Here is a 22,534-nt window from a genome sequence, read left to right as displayed (position 1 = left end):
GAGGTTATTACTGACAATAATACTGCACTGGACTAGCTTACACAGCTATATAACAATAGATATAACAGTACACAATAAGAACTGGATGTATATCACAGGGTAATTGTACTATAAAACCCTGACTAAGTGCACTCTTTCTTAACTATCACTGTCTAAAAAGGCAGGTAGAATACTTAAGTGTCATGTAAAGGCAGAGCCGGCCCTAGGTATAGGCAAACTAGGCAATTGCCTAGGGAATCTGGTATGCCTAGGGGCACAAGCAGCTTCTGCTGATTAAAATGATATGCGGCATGCCTATAGTCTGTGTGTAGCATTTCGTATGCAGATACAGCCACAGTCACACACAGTATATAGGCATGCCGCGTATCATTTTAATCAGAAGAAGCTGCTTGTGCATCCTAGCCACATAGCAATGCAAATAAGATGCATTTTCATCAAAAACAGGCACCTGACGTTAGCAGAGCTACCAGTTGACTCGCGCCAGGCATCTCCTGCTGCATGGTGTAAGATTTATGTATCCAAGCAGAGGCAGAGGTCACAGTGTTAGCGGCCGTGTGAGTGGGTTGGTTGTGCAATAGTGTTCAGCATGTGTGTAAGGGTCATTATGCGTTTAATGTGTATAATGTATTAATAATGTGCAGCAAATGTGTATAGAAAGGGCACTAGTGTGTGGTCTAATGTGAATAAAGAGCAATATGTTATGGTGTAATGTGAATAAGGAGCAACATGGTGTGGTGTAATGATAATAAAGAGCAATATGGTGTTGTGTAATGTGAATAAGGAGCAATTCAGTATGATGTTATGTGAATGAGGGGCACTACTGTTGTGGAGTAACGTATATAAGGTAAAGTGGTACAACTTCGTGATGTAATGTGAATAAGGGATACTATCGCATGATAAATTGTGAACAAAGTTGCAGTACTGTGTGGCATAATTTGAATTGGGGGTACTATTGTGTTGCCATGCCCTTTCCCAGCAAGAACACATACCTTTTTGGGCTGTGCGCTGAATATGCACACTGTTCTTATTTAAATTACAGGGGGTAGGAAAACCAAAATAAGGAATGGTATAGGTGGGGGGTGATGGTGCTGGGAAAGGGGTGCAGGGTTAGAGGAGGAACTAGCGTTGGTGCTAGGGGGAACCAGCCAAAATCTTGCCTAGAGCATCATATTGGATAGGGCCGGCTCTGTGTAAAGGCACAGCGCTGACAACCAGGCGGCTTTACATAGGAGGATTTGCCCAAGCAGTCCCAGGAACAGTGAGCTGAGGGATAATGGCGCCGCAGACACTGACAGGGAGTGAGGAAAAGACAGATATGCAGCTCCAGGGTGGGAACACTTGCTAGAAATGGCGCCCTGGGGCTGGGGTAGGGGCTTCAGGTCTAAGCCTTATCCCCTCTGCTGGTAAAACCACCGGGTACTGCGGGCGATATAAGAATTGGTTTAGAGAGAAAACCTGACCTGCGCCCATGCCCTGGTGATCTAGTGGGATCGCCTGTACTGCCACAGTGTCCACCGCCAGCGTGCACGGCCCGCCTCCCACTGACCGCGGCGGATCGCGATAAAGACCGGGTCCCGCAAGCGGGACCCACTTACCACCTCCCGAAGCGGGGCCACGCGATCCTGGAGAGCCCCAGCCATGTGTGTCTAACGTGAAGAAAACCGGAGCCTCCGCTGTAGGTACCCGGCAACCAGGGCTCGGGAGTGTACAGAGCCGCAGGGGAGAGCTGGAGCTGCAGCAGTGAATGTCACAAGACATTTACCACCGCTGCTGCCCTTGAAGTCTTCACTTTTTACCTCATAAAAAGCTTTTCTTAGGGCTGCTTGAAGCCGCCCCTCTGTTCAGTGCCTGCTTACTGCAGCACCAACTTACAAAACTGAGCTCCTGTGCTGGGAGGCGGGGTCAGAGCCGGACTAACAATGGGGCGGATGGAGCTGCAGCTCCAGGCCCCCCATTAAAAATAGGCCCGGAGACTCCCAGGCAATGCAGCCAGTGGTGACAGGAAAACATTTTCCTGTTACTACCAAAGCCCAGCTCACTCCCCTCCCATCAACCCCAAAAAAATCATCTGATTACCCAGGCCCCCAGCCGGCCGACAGAAGCCCCTCCTCTTTCAGATTCAGCCAGCTGAAGCACACACCGTTCCCGGAAACGAGGAAAGCACCACCTCCAACACCCCTGTCAAAAACGCTGCCTCCCAGTCCCGTTCAAAGTTCCGCCTCCTGGGCCGTCCAAAACTCCGCCTCCCAGCTCCGTCCGAAGCTACGCCTCCTGGGCCGTCTGAAGTTCCGCCTCCCGGATCTTCCAAAGCTCCGCCTCCTGGATCTTACAAAGCTCCGCCTCCCAGCTCTGTCCGAAGCTCCGCCTCCTAGGTCGTCGGAGCGCCGCCTCCCTGGCTGTCCGAAGCTCCGCATGGATGCTGTCACACTCAAAACTTCTAAAGTCTCTCTCTCTCTTTAAGCAGCTGGATCGGCAGCAGGGCTGGTGGTAGAGCTGGTGATCAGTGAGGATATTCTGAGTAATACAGCATTCAGAGTAATACAGCATTCAGAGTAATACAGCATTCAGGACAGCGGTGCCAGGAGGTTTACAATACAGCTGTTACCACAGGGGTGGCAGCTCTTCCTGTGTGCATGTTGCTTCCCCTGACCCACTACTGCTCCTCCCCCTGTTCTCTGCTGCTTTTCACCCCACCTAATGCTCTCTTCCTGGGTAGCACTCAGAGAAGCACTGGGCTGGGTGGTGGAGAGGATGTGTGCTATCATGTTAAGTTTTCCCCTAAATGGCCTGGGACATCAGATGCGGCTGCTGCTGCCTAGGTGCGACCGCATCATTCACGCCACTGCCCCCTTACAATATGTCCCACTTCACCTTTTTATTACCTGTGTCTTTTACCCCTCTGCACCTACTGTATATTTCTGTCCCTTCACACCTGTTCTACTTATTTTACCATCTGTGCCTCCACCTCCCTCCTCACTTGTTCCTCTGCCCCCTCTCCACCTGTATCTCTGCCTTCTCCCTACCTGTGCTTCCACTTTCCTATTCCCTTGTGTCTCTGCCATCTTCACTACCTGTATGTCCGTCCCTCTTGCCACCTGTGTCTTGTGTCTCTGCCTCATTTCCAACTTCTGTCATTGCCGCGTCACACCTGTGTCTCTGCCTCCATCTCCATGTATAGCCCTGCCTTTATCCCCACCTGTGTCTCTTCCCCCTTCACCACCTGTGCTTCTGCCTCCCTTTCCTCCTGTGTCTCTGCACCCCTCTCCCCCAGCATCTTTGCCCCTTCTCCACCTGTATCTCTGCTTTCCTCCCTACCTGTGTGTCTGCGTTCTCTCTACCTTCTCTCTACCTGTGCTTCCATCTCCCTCACCACCTTTATCTCTATCCTTCCCACCTATATCGCTGCCCACTTTCCACCTGTATCTCTGCCCCCCTCTCCACCTGTGTCTCTGCCTTCTCTCAAACTTCCGTCTGCCTCTCCAAATATATCTCTGCCTCCCTCCTCACCTGTGTTTCTGCCCCTCTCAGCACCTTCACCTCTCACCAGCTGTGACTGATGGAACAAGAGTAGCAGCAGTTTCAGCATGGAGATATCAGAGTGCCTGACATGCAGGGGAGCCCTGCAGAGTATGAGAAGATCAGGTCAGTAGTCTGTTGGGAGAATGGGGTATGTCCCACACACCCCAGTTTCTAGATTCTGCGCACGCTTAAGCCAGCCACCTATGGACTGATGCACCGTAGTGAGTAGGCAAACATCCAGAGTAGCCCGTTCCTGCTCCTATACTCAGGCCAGCTGTCCCCCATTTTTCTTCTACTCCTCTCATCCCCATCCTCAGGCTCACCTCTTTGTTACCACTATCCTGTCTGTATTACCTCGCTTGAAACTTCTACCGCCTCTGGAGCTGCTCTGTACACAGAGACTAGGGCAAAGAGACAGAGATAAGGGTAGTGTGGAGAGGCGGCGTAGTGATGTAGTGTGGGCAGGTAGTGCAGCTATGTAGTGTTGGGAGGTAGTTTGGGAAATGTAGTGTGGAGTGGCGGCGTAGTGATGTAGTGTGGGCAGGTAGTGCAGCTATGTAGTGTTGGGAGGTAGTTTGGGAAATGTAGTGTGGAGAGGCGGCGTAGTGATGTAGTGTGGGCAGGTAGTGCAGCTATGTAGTGTTGGGAGGTTGTTTGGGAAATGTAGTGTGGAGAGGCGGCGTAGTGATGTAGTGTGGGCAGGTAGTGCAGCTATGTAGTGTTGGGAGGTTGTTTGGGAAATGTAGTGTGGGGTGGCAGTGAAGTGATATAGTGCGGGATGTAGTGCAGTGATATAGGGGGTAATTCTGACCTAATCGCACGCTGCCATTCATCGCAGCATTCGGGTCAGAAGTACGCATACGCCGGCGCATGGCAGACAGCCGACGGCTGTCGTAGCCTAGCGATCGCCTCTGCCTGATTGACAGTCAGAGGCACTCGCTGGGGGTAGGGACGGCGGCGTTAAGCCGCCGTTTATGGGGTGCAGTCTGGCCAACGCAGGTGTGACCGGACCCTGCTGGGGGTGGGCCGCGGCGGCTGCGTGACGTCACATGCAGCCGCTGCGACCCGGGCAGCAATGAGTAGCTCCCGGCTAGCGCGCAGGAGCTGCGCTGGCCGAGAGCTACTCCTGAAGTACAAAAGCATCGCCGCTGTGCGCATTGTACTTCTGTGCTGGGCATCCCCCCGCATGCCTGTGTGCCTGATTGTAGCCCTGCAAAATTTTGCAGGACTACGATCAGGTCTGAATTAGGCCCATAGTGCGGGAGTTAGAATAGAGATATTGGTGGTCATTCCGAGTTGTTCGCTAGCTGTTTTCGGTCGCTGCGCAGCGATCAGGCTTAAAAAATGGCACTTCTGCGCATGCGGCACAATGCGCACACGCGATGTACTTTCACAACAGCCGATGCAGTTTCACACAAGATCTAGCGACGCTTTACAATCGCACTGCTGGCTGCAGAGTGATTGACAGGAAGTGGGTGTTTCTGGGAGGTAACTGACCATTTTAGGGGAGTGTGTGGAAAAACGCAGGCGTGCCTGGCCGAACGCAGGGCGTGTTCGTGACGTGAAATCAGGAACGAAACAGTCTGAAGTGATTGCAAGCTAGGAGTAGGTCTCGAGCTGCTCAGAAACTGCACAATCTTTTTTTGTAGCCACGCTGCGATCCTTTCGTTTGCACTTCTGCTAAGCTAAGATACACTCCCAGAGGGCGGCGGCTTAGCGTTTGCACGGCTGCTAAAAGCAGCTAGCGAGCGAACAACTCGGAATGAGGGCCATAGTGTGGAGAAGTAGATCAGTTATACTGTTTAGTGCAGGGATTAGATGAGGAGTAGGTAACAGTAATGTAGTGTTGAGTGCCGAGGTAGTTTGGGGAGGTGTAATGCGGGGATGTAGTGTGGGGAGGTAGCAAGGAATCGGTATGGGATCCCGGCATAAGGGATGCCGAATGTCACTATTCCGACATCGGCATCCCAGGAGCCAGAATGCTGGCAGCGGGGCGAGCACATAGAGGCCCCTTGCGGGCTCGCTGTGCTCACCACGTGGTGGGCACTGTGGCTCGCTTCACTCGCACAGGTTCTATTCTCCCTGTACGGGTGTCGTGGACACCCACAGAGGGAGAATCACCTACCTCTGAGGTATTCCGACGGCAGGATAGTACCCCTGTTGGGATTACGGCATCGGTATTGAGACCGCCGGGGGCCTGGCAGGTGGTATTTTAACTGCATACCGGTAGCGTAGTGATATACTGCAGGAATGTAGTGTAAGTACGTAGCATAGTAATGTAGAGTAGATTGTGAGCTCTCCATGGTTAGGTGGGGCTCCTTTTCTATGACCCCGGTCAGCTGTGCTGTAGACTGGTAACTAACTTTACAGCATATGAGATGCCGGTTCACAGCTGATCAAGGTCACAGAGCAGGAGCTCCGCGATCAGCTGACTGGAAGAGAGAGCTCAGTGATCACTGGACAGGCAGGTGTAGGCGGAGATGGATGAGGGTCATGGGGATGAAGGTGGGTGGGGCATAGCTAGTGGAGGCACATATGCTTTACAATCTCAGGGTAATTATTGCGAAAAAATAAGAATTTACTTACCGATAATTCTATTTCTCGTTGTCCGTTGTGGATGCTGGGGACTCCGTCAGGACCATGGGGAATAGCGGCTCCGCAGGAGACAGGGCACAGAATTAAAAGTTTGACCACTAGGTGGTGTGCACTGGCTCCTCCCCCTATGACCCTCCTCCAAGCCTCAGTTAGGATACTGTGCCCGGACGAGCGTACACAATAAGGAAGGATTTTGAATCCCGGGTAAGACTCATACCAGCCACACCAATCACCCTGTACAACTTGTGATCTGAACCCAGTTAACAGCATGATAACAGAGGAGCCTCTGAAACGATGGCTTCCAACAATAATAACCAGATTTTTGTAACAATAACTATGTACAAGTATTGCAGACAATCCGCACTTGGGATGGGCGCCCAGCATCCACTACGGACTACGAGAAATAGAATTATCGGTAAGTAAATTCTTATTTTCTCTGACGTCCTAAGTGGATGCTGGGGACTCCGTCAGGACCATGGGGATTATACCAAAGCTCCCAAACGGGCGGGAGAGTGCGGATGACTCTGCAGCACCAAATGAGAGAACTCCAGGTCCTCCTCAGCCAGGGTATCAAATTTGTAGAATTTTACAAACGTGTTCTCCCCTGACCACGTAGCTGCTCGGCAGAGTTGTAATGCCGAGACCCCTCGGGCAGCCGCCCAAGATGAGCCCACCTTCCTTGTGGAGTGGGCATTTACAGATTTTGGCTGTGGCAGGCCTGCCACAGAATGCGCAAGTTGAATTGTGCTACAAATCCAACGAGCAATCGTCTGCTTAGACGCAGGAGCACCCAGCTTGTTGGGTGCATACAGTATAAACAGCGAGTCAGACTTTCTGACTCCAGCCGGCCTTGAAATATATATATTTTTAAGGCTCTGACAACGTCCAACAACTTGGAGTCCTCCAAGCCGCTAGAAGCCGCAGGCACCACAATAGGTTGGTTCAGGTGAAACGCTGATACCACCTTAGGGAGAAACTGAGGACGCGTCCGCAGTTCTGCCCTGTCCGAATGGAAAATCAGATATGGGCTTTTGTACGATAAAGCCGCCAACTCTGACACTCTCCTGGCCGAAACCAGGGCCAGTAGCATGGTCACTTTCCATGTAAGATATTTCAAATCCACCGATTTAAGTGGCTCAAACCAATGGGATTTGAGGAATTCCAAAACTACATTGAGATCCCACGGTGCCACTGGAGGCACAACCGGGGGCTGTATATGTAGTACTCCTTTGACAAAAGTTTGGACTTCAGGAACTGAAGCCAATTCTTTCTGGAAGAAAATCGACAGGGCCGATATTTGAACCTTAATGGACCCCAATTTGAGGCCCATAGACAATCCTGTTTGCAGGAAATGTAGGAATCGACCGAGTTGAAATTCCTCCGTCGGGGCCCTCCTGGCCTCACACCACGCAACATATTTTCTCCAAATGCGGTGATAATGCTGTGCGGTCACTTCCTTCCTGGCTTTAATCAGGGTAGGAATGACTTCTTCCGGAATGCCTTTTTCCTTCAGGATCCGGCGTTCAACAGCCATGCCGTCAAACCAGCCGCGGTAAGTCTTGGAATAGACAAGGACCCTGCTGAAGCAGGTCCCTTCTTAGAGGTAGGGGCCACGGATCTTCCGTGAGCATCTCCTGAAGTTCCGGGTACCAAGTCCTTCTTGGCCAATCCGGAGCCACGAGTATCGTTCTTACTCCCCTTTGCCGTATAATTCTCAGTACCTTGGGTATGAGAGGCAGAGGAGGGAACACATACACTGACCGGAACACCCATGGTGTTACCAGGGCGTCCACAGCTATTGCCTGAGGATCTCTTGACCTGGCGCAATACCTGTCCAGTTTTTTGTTGAGGCGTGACGCCATCATGTCCACCATTGGTTTTTCCCAACGGATCGTAAGCATGTGGAAGACTTCTGGATGAAGTCCCCACTCTCCCGGGTGAAGGTCGTGTCTGCTGAGGAAGTCTGCTTCCCAGTTGTCCACTCCCGGAATGAACACTGCTGACAGTGCTATAACATGATTTTCCGCCCAGCGAAGAATCCTCGCAGCTTCTGCCATTGCCCCCCTGCTTCTTGTGCCGCCCTGTCTGTTTACGTGGGCGACTGCCGTAATGTTGTCCGACTGGATTAACACCGGCTGACCCTGAAGCAGAGGTTTTGCCAGGCTTAGAGCATTGTAGATCGCTCTTAGCTCCAGTATATTTATGTGAAGAGACGTCTCCAGGCTTGACCACACGCCCTGGAAGTTTCTTCCCTGTGTGACTGCTCCCCAGCCTCTCAGACTGGCATCTGTGGTCACCAGGACCCAGTCCTGTATTCCGAATCTGCGGCCCTCTAACAGATGAGCACTCTGCAACCACCACAGAAGAGACACCCTTGTCCTCGGAGACAAGGTTATCCGCTGATGCATCTGCAGATGCGATCCGGACCATTTGTCCAGCAGATCCCACTGAAAAATTTGTGCGTGGAATCTGCCGAATGGAATCGCTTCGTAAGAAGCCACCATTTTTCCCAGGACTCTTGTGCAATGATGCACAGACACTTTTCCTGGTTTTAGGAGGTTCCTGACAAGTCCGGATAACTCCCTGGCTTTCTCCTCCGGAAGAAACACCTTTTTCTGAACAGTGTCCAGAATCATCCCTAGGAACAGCAGACGTGTCGTCGGGCTTAGCTGGGATTTTGGAAAATTTAGAATCCACCCGTGCTGTTGCAGCACTACTTGGGTTAGTGCTACACCGGCCTCTAACTGTTCTCTGGATCTTGCCCTTATCAGGAGATCGTCCAAGTAAGGGATAATTAATACGCCTTTTCTTCGAAGAAGAATCATCATTTCGGCCATTACCTTGGTAAAGACCCGGGGTGCCGTGGACAATCCAAACGGCAGCGTCTGAAACTGATAATGACAGTTTTGTACCACGAACCTGAGGTACCCTTGGTGTGAAGGGCAAATTGGGACATGGAGGTAAGCATCCTTGATGTCCAAGGACACCATAAAGTCCCCTTCTTCCAGATTCGCTATCACTGCTCTGAGTGACTCCATCTTGAACTTGAACTTTTGTATGTACATGTTCAAAGCCTTCAGATTTAGAATAGGTCTTACCGAGCCGTCCGGCTTCGGTACCACAAACAGCGTGGAATAATACCCCTTTCCTTGTTGTAGAAGGGGTACCTTGACTATCACCTGCTGAGAATACAGCTTGTGAATGGCTTCCAATACCGTCTCCCTGTCGGAGGGAGACGTTGGTAAAGCAGACTTCAGGAACCGGCGAGGGGGAGACGTCTCGAATTCCAACCTGTAACCCTGAGATACTACCTGCAGGATCCAGGGGTCCACTTGCGAGTGAGCCCACTGCGCGCTGAAATTCTTGAGGCGACCCCCCACCGCACCTGAGTCCGCTTGTAAGGCCCCAGCATCATGCTGAGGACTTTGCAGAAGCGGGGGAGGGCTTCTGCTCCTGAGAGGGAGCTGCTTGCTGCAGTCTCTTACCCTTTCCTTTGCCTTGGGGCAGATATGAATGCCCTTTTGCCCGCTTGTTCTTATGGGAACGAAAAGGCTGCGGCTGAAAAGACGGTGTCTTTTTCTGCTGGGAGGTAACCTGAGGTAAAAAGGTGGATTTTCCGGCTGTTGCCGTGGCCACCAAGTCCGATAGACCGACCCCAAATAACTCCTCCCTTTATACGGCAATACTTCCATATGCCGCTTGGAATCCGCATCACCTGACCACTGTCGCGTCCATAAACTTCTTCTGGCAGAGATGGACAGCGCACTTACTCTTGATGCCAGAGTGCAAATATCCCTCTGTGCATCTCGCATATAAAGGAATGCATCCTTTAAATGCTCTATAGTCAATAAAATACTGTCCCTATCCAGGGTATCAATATTTTCAGTCAGTGACTCCGACCAAGCCACCCCAGCACTGCACATCCATGCTGATGCGATAGCTGGTCGCAGTATAACACCAGTATGTGTGTATATACTTTTTAGGGTATTCTCCAGCCTCCTATCAGCTGGGTCTTTGAGGGCGGCCGTTTCTGGGGACGGTAACGCCACTTGTTTTGATAAGCGTGTGAGCGCCTTATCTACCCTAGGGGGTGTTTCCCAGCGCGCCCTAACCTCTGGCGGGAAAGGGTATAATGCCAATAACTTCTTTGAAATTAGCAGTTTTTTATCGGGGTTAACCCACGCTTCATCACACACTTCATTCAATTCATCTGATTCAGGAAAAACTACAGGTAGTTTTTTCACACCCCACATAATACCCCTTTTTGTGGTTCTTGCAGTATCAGAAATATGTAAAACAAACAAACAGTAGCAGCGCTAATTAATGAACTAACACATAAGGATTGAATGAAAAATTATAATCAATTTAATATGTTGGCAATCATTTGCCTAAAAAGCAATATACACAGCTCATATAAAAATATATATAGTATCAATTAAAAATTGGGTCTTAGCAGTGAAGTGCCTATAATAAGCAGTCCGTTCCTATTGGGTGAACTGGTTTTGGCAGATAAGAAATTTTTTAGAAAAACAGACTGTCTGCGCAGTCAACCATCCAACTTTACCAATCCCGCTAGAGGTGAAGTCCCTTGGTGTTTTCAGTTGTTTGTAAACATCCCAGCCGGGTTCCTCAATAGTTGCGGTGTCCTTATCCTTTTAAGGTTGGAAGTTGTAGGATGTAATTAAGATGGTTTATCTGCAAAGTTATAAGTCCAGTTCTGGTCCGGTTATAGGCAGTGTAATCAGCACTTGATGACCCAACAGTTCCTGGAACTGTTGACCCAACAGTTCCTGGAACTGTTGGGTCATCAAGTGCTGATTACACTGCCTATAACCGGACCAGAACTGGACTTATAACTTTGCAGATAAACCATCTTAATTACATCCTACAACTTCCAACCTTAAAAGGATAAGGACACCGCAACTATTGAGGAACCCGGCTGGGATGTTTACAAACAACTGAAAACACCAAGGGACTTCACCTCTAGCGGGATTGGTAAAGTTGGATGGTTGACTGCGCAGACAGTCTGTTTTTCTAAAAAATTTCTTATCTGCCAAAACCAGTTCACCCAATAGGAACGGACTGCTTATTATAGGCACTTCACTGCTAAGACCCAATTTTTAATTGATACTATATATATTTTTATATGAGCTGTGTATATTGCTTTTTAGGCAAATGATTGCCAACATATTAAATTGATTATAATTTTTCATTCAATCCTTATGTGTTAGTTCATTAATTAGCGCTGCTACTGTTTGTTTGTATTATTGGTTAAATTGGGTGTGACTATCCCAGTAAATTTAGCGGCAGCATTAGAGGTGCAGCATCCTATTAGCGCCCGATCCATTACCTGTTGGTATACAATTTTCAGAAATATGTAAAGCCTCCTTCATTGCCGTGATCATGTAACGAGTGGCCCTACTGGAAAATACGTTTATTTCTTCACCGTCGACACTGGAGTCAGTGTCCGTGTCGGTGTCCGTATCGACCGACTGAGGTAATGGGCGTTTTAAAGCCCCTGACGGTGTCTGAGACGCCTGGACAGGTACTAATTGGTTTGCCGGCCGTCTCATGTCGTCAACCGACTTCTGCAGCGTGCTGACATTATCACGTAATTCCATAAACAAAGCCATCCATTCCGGTGTCGACTCCCTAGGGGGTGACATCACCACTACAGGCAATTGCTCCGCCTCCACACCAACATCGTCCTCATACATGTCGACACACACGTACCGACACACAGCAGACACACAGGGAATGCTCTGATAGAAGACAGGACCCCACTAGCCCTTTGGGGAGACAGAGGGAGAGTTTGCCAGCACACACCCAAGCGCTATAAATATATATAGGGACAACCTTAAATAATAAGAATTTACTTACCGATAATTCTATTTCTCGTAGTCCGTAGTGGATGCTGGGGACTCCGTCAGGACCATGGGGAATAGCGGCTCCGCAGGAGACAGGGCACAAAAGTAAAAGCTTTAGGATCAGGTGGTGTGCACTGGCTCCTCCCCCTATGACCCTCCTCCAAGCCTCAGTTAGGATACTGTGCCCGGACGAGCGTACACAATAAGGAAGGATTTTGAATCCCGGGTAAGACTCATACCAGCCACACCAATCACACTGTACAACCTGTGATCTGAACCCAGTTAACAGCATGATAACAGCGGAGCCTCTGAAAAGATGGCTCACAACAATAATAACCCGATTTTTGTAACAATAACTATGTACAAGTATTGCAGACAATCCGCACTTGGGATGGGCGCCCAGCATCCACTACGGACTACGAGAAATAGAATTATCGGTAAGTAAATTCTTATTTTCTCTGACGTCCTAAGTGGATGCTGGGGACTCCGTCAGGACCATGGGGATTATACCAAAGCTCCCAAACGGGCGGGAGAGTGCGGATGACTCTGCAGCACCGAATGAGAGAACTCCAGGTCCTCCTCAGCCAGGGTGTGCCCCTGACCAAGTAGCAGCTCGGCAAAATTGTAAAGCCGAGACCCCTCGGGCAGCCGCCCAAGATGAGCCCACCTTCCTTGTGGAATGGGCATTTACATATTTTGGCTGTGGCAGGCCTGCCACAGAATGTGCAAGCTGAATTGTACTACACATCCAACTAGCAATCGTCTGCTTAGAAGCAAGAGCACCCAGTTTTTTGGGTGCCTACAGGATAACAGCAAGTCAGTTTTCCTGACTCCAGCCGTCCTGGAAACCTATATTTTCAGGGCCCTGACAACATCTAGCAACTTGGAGTCCTCCAAGTCCCTAGTAGCCGCAGGTACCACAATAAGCTGGTGCAGGTGAAACGCTGACACCACCTTAGGGAGAAACTGGGGACGAGTCCGCAGCTCTGCCCTGTCCGAATGGACAATCAGATATGGGCTTTGTGAGACAAAGCCGCCAATTCTAACACTCGCCTGGCCGAGGCCAGGGCCAACATCATGGTCACTTTCCATGTGAGATATTTCAAATCCACAGATTTGAGCGGTTTAAACCAATGTGATTTGAGGAATCCCAGAACTACGTTGAGATCCAACAGTGCCACTGGAGGCACAAAAGGGGGTTGTATATGCAGTACTCCCTTGACAAACTTCTGGACTTCAGGAACCGAAGCCAATTTTTTCTGGAAGAAAATTGACAGGGCCGAAATTTGAACCTTAATGGACCCCAATTTGAGGCCCATAGACACTCCTGTTTGCAGGAAATGCAGGAATCGACCGAGTTGAAATTTCTTCGTGGGGCCTTCCTGGCCTCACACCACGCAACATATTTTCGCCACATGTGGTGATAATGTTGTGCGGTCACCTCCTTCCTGGCTTTGACCAGGGTAGGAATGACCTCTTCCGGAATGCCTTTTTCCCTTAGGATCCGGCGTTCCACCGCCATGCCGTCAAACGCAGCCGCGGTAAGTCTTGGAACAGACATGGTACTTACTGAAGCAAGTCCCTTCTTAGCGGCAGAGGCCATGAGTCCTCTGTGAGCATTTCTTGAAGTTCCGGGTACCAAGTCCTTCTTGGCCAATCCGGAGCCACGAGTATAGTTCTTACTCCTCTACGTCTTATAATTCTCAGTACCTTGGGTATGAGAAGCAGAGGAGGGAACACATACACCGACTGGTACACCCACGGTGTTACCAGAACGTCCACAGCTATTGCTTCTTGTGCCGCCCTGTCTGTTTACGTGGGCGACTGCCGTGATGTTGTCCCACTGGATCAATACCGGCTGACCTTGAAGCAGAGGTCTTGCTAAGCTTAGAGCATTGTAAATTGCCCTTAGCTCCAGTATATTTATGTGGAGAGAAGTCTCCAGACTATATCACACTCCCTGGAAATTTTTTCCCTGTGTGACTGCTCCCCAGCCTCTCAGGCTGGCATCTGTGGTCACCAGGACCCAGTCCTGAATGCCGAATCTGCGGCCCTTTAATAGATGAGCACTCTGCAGCCACCGCAGAAGAAACACCCTTGTCCTTGGAGACAGGGTTATCCGCTGATGCATCTGAAGATGCGATCCGGACCATTTTTCCAGCAGATCCCACTGAAAAGTTCTTGCGTGAAATCTGCCGAATGGAATCGCTTCGTAAGAAGCCACCATTTTTCCCAGGACCCTTGTGCAATGATGCACTGACACTTTTCCTGGTTTTAGGAGGTTCCTGACTAGCTCGGATAACTCCCTGGCTTTCTTCTCCGGGAGAAACACCCTTTTCTGGACTGTGTCCAGAATCATCCCTAGGAACAGTAGACGTGTCGTCGGAAACAGCTGCGATTTTGGAATATTTAGAATCCACCCGTGCTGTCGTAGAACTACTTGAGATAGTGCTACTCCGACCTCCAACTGTTCTCTGGACCTTGCCCTTATCAGGAGATCGTCCATTTTCTTTGAAGAAGAATCATCATTTCGGCCATTACCTTGGTAAAGACCCGGGGTGCCGTGGACAATCCAAACGGCAGCGTCTGAAACTGATAGTGACAGTTCTGTACCACGAACCTGAGGTACCCTTGGTGAGAAGGGCAAATTTGGGACATGGAGGTAAGCATCCCTGATGTCCAGGGACACCTGGTTCGCTATCACTGCTCTGAGTGACTCCATCTTGATTTGAACCTTTGTATGTAAGTGTTCAAATATTTCAGATTTAGAATAGGTCTCACCGAGCCGTCTGGCTTCAGTACCACAATATAGTGTGGAATAATACCCCTTTCCTTGTTGTAGGAGGGGTACTTTGATTATCACCTGCTGGGAATACAGCTTGTGAATTTTTTCCAATACTGCCTCCCTGTCGGAGGGAGACGTTGGTAAAGCAGACTTCAGGAACCTGCGAGGGGGAGACGTCTCGAATTTCCAATCTGTACCCCTGGGATACTACTTGTAGTCTCCAGGGGTCCACCTGCGAGTGAGCCCACTGCGTGCTGAAACTCTTGAGACGACCCCCCACCGCACCTGAGTCCGCTTGTACGGCCCCAGCGTCATGCTGAGGACTTGGTAGAAGCGGTGGAGGGCTTCTGTTCCTGGGAATGGGCTGCCTGCTGCAGTCTTCTTCCCTTTCCTCTATCCCTGGGCAGATATGACTGGCCTTTTGCCCGCTTGCCCTTATGGGGACGAAAGGACTGAGGCTGAAAAGACGGTGTCTTTTTCTGCTGAGATGTGACTTGGGGTAAAAAAGGTGGATTTTCCAGCTGTTGCCGTGGCCACCAGGTCCGATGGACCGACCCCAAATAACTCCTCCCCTTTATACGGCAATACTTCCATGTGCCGTTTGGAATCTGCATCACCTGACCACTGTCGTGTCCATAAACATCTTCTGGCAGATATGGACATCGCACTTACTCTTGATGCCAGAGTGCAAATATCCCTCTGTGCATCTCGCATATATAGAAATGCATCCTTTAAATGCTCTATAGTCAATAAAATACTGTCCCTGTCAAGGGTATCAATATTTTTCAGTCAGGGAATCCGACCAAGCCACCCCAGCGCTGCACATCCAGGCTGAGGCGATCGCTGGTCGCAGTATAACACCAGTATGTGTGTATATACTTTTTAGGATATTTTCCAGCCTCCTATCAGCTGGCTCCTTGAGGGCGGCCGTATCTGGAGACGGTAACGCCACTTGTGATAAGCGTGTGAGCGCCTTATCCACCCTAAGGGGTGTTTCCCAACGCGCCCTAGCTTCTGGCGGGAAAAGGTATACCGCCAATAATTTTCTATCGGGGGAAACCCACGCATCATCACACACTTCATGTAATTTATCTGATTCAGGAAAAACTACAGGTAGTTTTTTCACACCCCACATAATACCCTTTTTGTGGTACTTGTAGTATCAGAAATATGTAACACCTCCTTCATTGCCCTTAACATGTAACGTGTGGCCCTAAAGGAAAATACGTTTGTTTCTTCACCGTCGACACTGGAGTCAGTGTCCGTGTCTGTGTCTGTGTCGACCGACTGAGGTAAATGGGCGTTTTAAAGCCCCTGACGGTGTTTGTGACGCCTGGACAGGTACTAATTTGTTTGCCGGCCGTCTCATGTCGTCAACCGACCTTGCAGCGTGTTGACATTATCACGTAATTCCCTAAATAAGCCATCCATTCCGGTGTCGACTCCCTAGAGAGTGACATCACCATTACAGGCAATTGCTCCGCCTCCTCACCAACATCGTCCTCATACATGTCGACACACACGTACCGACACACAGCACACACACAGGGAATGCTCTGATAGAGGACAGGACCCCACTAGCCCTTTGGGGAGACAGAGGGAGAGTTTGCCAGCACACACCAAAACGCTATAATTATACAGGGACAACCTTTATATAATTGTTTTCCCTTATAGCATCTTAATATATAATCATATCGCCAAATAAGTGCCCCCCCTCTCTGTTTTAACCCTGTTTCTGTAGTGCAGTGCAGGGGAGAGCCTGGGAGCCTTCCCACCAGCAGTTCTGTGAGGGAAAATGGCGCTGTGTGCTGAGGAGAATAGGCCCCGCCCCCTTTTCGGCGGGCTTCTTCTCCCGTTTTTCTGACAACCTGGCAGGGGTTAAATACATCCATATAGCCCCAGAGGCTATATGTGATGTATTTTTAGCCAGTATAGGTACTTTCATTGCTGCTCAGGGCGCCCCCCCCAGCGCCCTGCACCCTCAGTGACCGTTGGTGTGAAGTGTGCTGAGAGCAATGGCGCACAGCTGCAGTGCTGTGCGCTACCTCATGAAGACTGAGAAGTCTTCAGCCGCCGATTTCTGGACCTCTTCTCTCTTCAGCATCTGCAAGGGGGTCGGCGGCGCGGCTCCGGTGACCCATCCAGGCTGTACCTGTGATCGTCCCTCTGGAGCTAGTGTCCAGTAGCCTAAGAAGCCAATCCATCCTGCACGCAGGTGAGTTCACTTCTTCTCCCCTAAGTCCCTCGTTGCAGTGAGCCTGTTGCCAGCAGGACTCACTGAAAATAAAAAACCTAATAAAACTTTTACTCTAAGCAGCTCTTTAGGAGAGCCACCTAGATTGCACCCTTCTCGGCCGGGCACAAAAACCTAACTGAGGCTTGGAGGAGGGTCATAGGGGGAGGAGCCAGTGCACACCACCTGATCCTAAAGCTTTTACTTTTGTGCCCTGTCTCCTGCGGAGCCGCTATTCCCCATGGTCCTGACGGAGTCCCCAGCATCCACTTAGGACGTCAGAGAAAAGTGTGTTCCCCTTATAGCAGCTTAAATATTATGAATATCGCCAAATAAGTGGCCCCCCCTCTCTGATTTTACCCTGTTTCTGTAGTCAGTGCAGGGGAGAGCTTGGGAGCCTTCCTACCAGCGGAGCTGTGTGGGAAAAATGGCGCTGTGTGCTGAGGAGATAGGCCCCGCCCCCTTTTCGGCGGGCTCTTCTCCCGGGTTTTTCTGAAATCCTGGCAGGGGTTAAATACATCCATATAGCCCCAGGGGCTATATGTGATGTATTTTTAGCCAGTATAGGTAATCTCATTGCTGCCCAGGGCGCCCCCCCCCAGCGCCCTGCACCCTCAGTGACCGCGGTGTGAAGTGTGCTGAGAGCAATGGCGCACAGCTGCAGTGCTGTGCGCTACCTTAAGAAGACTGGGAAGTCTTCAGCCGCCGATTTCTGGACCTCTTCTCACTTCAGCATCTGTAAGGGGGACGGCGGCGCGGCTCCGGTGACCCATCCAGGCTGTACCTGTGATCGTCCCTCTGGAGCTAGTGTCCAGTAGCCTAAGAAGCCCAATCCATCCTGCACGCAGGTGAGTTCGCTTCTTATCCCCTTAGTCCCGCGTTGCAGTGAGCCTGTTGCCAGCAGGACTCACTGAAAATAAAAAAACCTAACAAACTTTTATTCTAAGCAACTCTTTAGGAGAGCCACCTAGATTGCACCCTTCTCGGCCGGGCACAAAAATCTAACTGAGGCTTGGAGGAGGGTCATAGGGGGAGGAGCCAGTGCACACCACCTAGTGGTCAAACTTTTAATTTTGTGCCCTGTCTCCTGCGGAGCCGCTATTCCCCATGGTCCTGACGGAGTCCCCAGCATCCACTTAGGACGTCAGAGAAATACACTGATAATTGTGGTAACTGGATTCCCAGGGACAGCTTTCTCGCAAGCTCTGTCCCTGTATTCGATAACTGATACATCCATGCGATGTCTTCAATTATCGCAATGCGATTTTGGTAGAAATTTATCACATCCCATCCACATGGCGGATGCCCCATAGAGATGTAGTGTAGTAGTGATAAAGTGAAGAGATGTAGTGTAGTAGTGATAAAGTGAAGAGATGTAGGGGGTCATTCCGAGTTGATCGCTCGCTAGCTAGTTTTAGCAGCCGTGCAAACGCTATCCCGTCACCCACTGGGGAGTGTATTTTAGCTTAGCAGAAGTGAGAACGCATGTGCAGCAGAGTTCTGCAAAAACAGTTTGTGCAGTTTCTGAGTAGCTCTGAACCTACTCAGCGCTTGCGATCACTTCAGCCTATTCCTGTCCCGATTTGACGTCATACACCCGCCCAGCGAATGCCCAGCCACGCCTGTGTTTTTTCTGACATGTCTGCGTTTTTGCAAACACTCCCTGAAAACGGTCAGTTGACACCCAGAAACGCCCCCTTCCTGTCAATCTTCTTGCGGCCGTCAGAGCGACTGAAAACTTTGCTAGAACCTGTGCTAAAAAACAAATGCCTTTGTACCCGTACGTCACGCATGTGCATTGCAGAGCATACGCATGCCCAAAAATGCAGATTTTTTTGCCTCATTGCTGCGCTGCGAACAACAGCAGCTAGCGATCAACTCGGAATGACCCCCCTAGTGTGGGAAGGAAGTGCAGTGATGTAGTATGCCACCACACCCCCCTGCCCACAGACAAATTCTCTGTGGCGCTAATCACACCCACTGCGCGGCACACAATAGGCCCTTCATAAATTTCAGCTCCAGGCCCATGTGGACCTTAATCTGGCACTGGGCGGGGTGATATAGGAGGCGGCGCTGTGCATTCTGGGAACAGTCAAAGCTTTGAGCCTGTTGGTGCCTCGGATCAAGATCCTATTCTACACCCCATTGTCCATTCCTTGTGGAGCCCAGTGTACCCCGCAGCAGAAAGGAAGCATTTGTACCACATGCATTGCACTATGGTTTGTCCAGGTGCACAGTTACTTGCTCATTCTTCTTTCTGTTCCTAAATCAAATTCAGGTCCCCTATACGATGCTGTACAAAGGTGGAAAATAATTATTTTTTGTAATAAGTTTCATTTTAGGCCAGGAATACTAAAATGTGACATTTATAAATTAGGTATAATATGTTACAATATATATATAAATGTAACATATCTATGTCAAATTAAGCTACAGTAGGTTGCAGCCAATAAATCCATCAAGGGCCTGCCTACAAAGTAGCTGATCATACTTCCCACTCCTCAGTGTACCACACTCTCATTGTGGCACAGTGGAATGAGCAGGATTAGTGCAGAACAGTCTGCTGTGTCCTCTTCACATTGGAATATCCCGGATCCTGCTATGAGGGTAAAAATTACTGCATGTGTACGTGAACTGTTATTTCATTACTAGGAGGTTATGTTTAAAATATATAGTATATGTGAATATAGGTATACAGACATACTGTGTGGGGAGATGCATCAAAGCTTGGAGAGAGATAAAGTGGGGAGAGATAAAGTACCAACCAATCAGCTCATGTCGTTTTTCAAACAGACTGTAACTTGAGAGTTAGAAGCTGATTGGTTAGTGCTTTATATCTCCCCACGTTATCTCTCTCCAAGCTTTGATAAATCTCCCCCTTAATTCCTTGTTTACATTGTTTACAAGATTGAAAACATTCATATCCCTCAAAGCTGCCATTTTAATCTTGTTGAAGAAAATAAAACACCCCCAATTAAGGTAACATGTCCATGCTATTCCGTGCAAGAAAGGTATCCAATCCATTATTAAATCAGAACAGTGATAGTCCTTTACTTGTCCTTGGGGGTCATTCCGAGTTGTTCGCTCGCAAGCTGCTTTTAGCAGCTTTGCACACGCTAAGCCGCCGCCTACTGGGAGTGAATCTTAGCATATCAAAATTGCGAACGAAAGATTAGCAGAATTGCGAATAGACACTTCTTAGCAGTTTCTGAGTAGCTCCAGACTTACTCGGCATCTGCGATCAGTTCAGTGCTTGTCGTTCCTGGTTTGATGTCACAAACACACCCAGCGTTCGCCCAGACACTCCTCCGTTTCTCCAGCCACTCCCGCGTTTTTCCCAGAAACGGTAGCGTTTTTTCACACACTCCCATAAAACGGTTTGTTTCCGCCCAGAAACACCCACTTCCTGTCAATCACACTCCGATCACCAGAACGAAGAAAAAACCTCGTAATGCCGTGAGTAAAATTCCTAACTGCATAGCAAATTTACTTGGCGCAGTCGCACTGCGGACATTGCGCATGTGCATTAGCGACTAATCGCTCCGTTGCGAGAAAAAAATACAGAGCGAACAACTCGGAATGACCCCCCTTGTTATCACATTTTTATCTTATCCTAGAAAGGCATATTGTTGTATTATTATGGTAATCAATGACATTACTATACCTTTAGTTGAAACTTCCATTAAATACACATGCAGCCTTACTCATCATTTCGGCAATGTGACCCCCTTAATGATTAATTAAGCACTTTCAATTTTTTAATTAGCTTAAAAAATGCAAAGTGCAGAATAATGGGTTTCAAGGTATGGGACAAGTACGTAGGGCTGCTATATGATGTGGAAATGTGTTTTTAGGTTTGCAGGTGGGAGATACAAGAGCTTTTAAAAGTCCTTAAAATGACAGAAAAACCTACTAATTGGCATTTTTTGGACCCTTAATTTAATAAGAGAACTTATTTTGCAGAAAAACACTTACTTTATATAATTATTGTCACTGTTTTAGAGTAATGCTTATAACAACATTTTTCACATTTCAAGAACCCTGAATACTTTTTTTTAATGACCAATAATAAACTACTAGGGGTATATTTACTAAAGTGTGGGCTTTTAGAAGTGGAGATGTTACCATAGCAACTAATCAGATTCTACATATAATTTATCTAGCACCTTCTAGAAAATAATATCTAGAATCTGATTGGTTGTTATGGGCAACATCTCCACCTAAAAACCTTCTCTTTGGTAAACATATCCCCTATACCAGTGGTTCCCAAACTTTTTGGAATCACGGCACCCTCGAGCATCAGAATTTTTTCACGGCACCTCAAGGACAAAAGCTTCTTATTGAAAAATTTAGAAAGAAATATTAAATGAAGTGAATTGTGTTTATATGTCATCCATAAGTTAAATTGTGTGGTGAGGGACAAGATTTGCTTCTGTTTGTCCACGTATTTTATGATTAGCAGCCACCAGCACCGGTTTTGCCTATTACATTGACCATAAATAATTTTAATTGGTCCTGGACCACCAATCCAAGGCACCCCTACAAGTGTCCCGAGGCACCCCAGGGTGCCACGGCACACAGTTTGGGAACCACTGCCCTATACTGTCAATCCTATATTAGTTTGCCTTTTTTCGGGGGTACAGGCAGATTTGCCATTTTCACCTAGACTGAACGTTGGTAACACCAGCAAATATTATCGCGCGAATGCTGATTTCAGTTTTGTTATTAAATTGTGTGGAAAAACGATAGCGCGCATACAGGTCATAAGTGGAATTATCATGGCTCATTGAATTCCCCCCATAATTAATTGGACGATTCCATGATTTTTTTGATTGTTTTTTTATAACCCAAGAATTGAAACAGCAGGTTATATGTGAAATGAGGAGGAACATTTAAATGAATTGCTTATTCTTTTTCCTCCTGCAACAGAATCAAACTCAACATATTACTTCTGCTATTTCATGAAATATTTAGCTCACTGTGCACTATGCGGCATGTAACATGTTATTTCTATGAATAAAGTACAACACCTACCATTGTATCAGATGATATGGGTCCTTCCTTGCAATCCTCTAGCAGTCTGTGACACTGAGCAGTTCTTTGTCATCTCTCTATATATATACGGGAGAGCAGCCCTAATAGGCTCATTTGCATATCTTGAGTAACGCTAGTTAATAATTCAAAATTAAGTCATAAGCCAGTGTGGTTAAGCTCACCTTGCGGTTAGCAACCAACAGGAAGGAATATGGGTTAGAACATTACTTCATAAACAAATAAGCAGGTTTATTGTATAAACACAATGAGAGAAGTGGTCATTCAAATTGAATTACCATTCCCATTAACGTTTATTCTCTGCCTTCCATGTTATTTTTTTCTGAAATTACTGGATCAAAACAAAGTAATTTTCTACTTTGTAGGATGTGAAACATTTTACAATATTGTAAAAGTAGCATTCGCTATCACTACTGCAATATTGCACCTAGAATGAATATAAAAAACAATAAAGTGAGTCATCATCGTATTAAAAACCTGCAC

The 22,534-nt window shown here is 48.4% G+C and overlaps 1 protein-coding gene across 3 annotated transcripts in view; it reads right to left on the bottom strand.

The window, feature by feature from the left end:
• The window catches only part of SUCNR1 (succinate receptor 1), a 114,021-nt gene extending 91,925 nt beyond the window's left edge, over window positions 1-22,096 (bottom strand). The window contains exon 1 of one of the 3 annotated variants that reach the window (XR_010176477.1): window positions 22,034-22,083. Coding sequence is in view for 1 of the 3 variants with exons in the window: in XM_063919581.1 (XP_063775651.1) it covers window positions 22,034-22,036 (3 nt within the window). In the remaining 2 variants the exon portion in view is untranslated. Of the gene's footprint in view, window positions 1-22,033 lie in introns of all 3 variants that reach the window. The other 2 variants (XR_010176476.1, XM_063919581.1) reach the window with 2 other exon arrangements.
• Between the last annotated feature and the right edge of the window lie 438 nt (window positions 22,097-22,534).

The sequence above is a fragment of the Pseudophryne corroboree genome, chromosome 4 (genome assembly GCF_028390025.1).
Source record: "Pseudophryne corroboree isolate aPseCor3 chromosome 4, aPseCor3.hap2, whole genome shotgun sequence".
In the NCBI taxonomy this organism is placed as follows: Eukaryota; Metazoa; Chordata; class Amphibia; order Anura; family Myobatrachidae; genus Pseudophryne; species Pseudophryne corroboree.
This window is presented reverse-complemented; position numbering and strand designations above follow the sequence as displayed.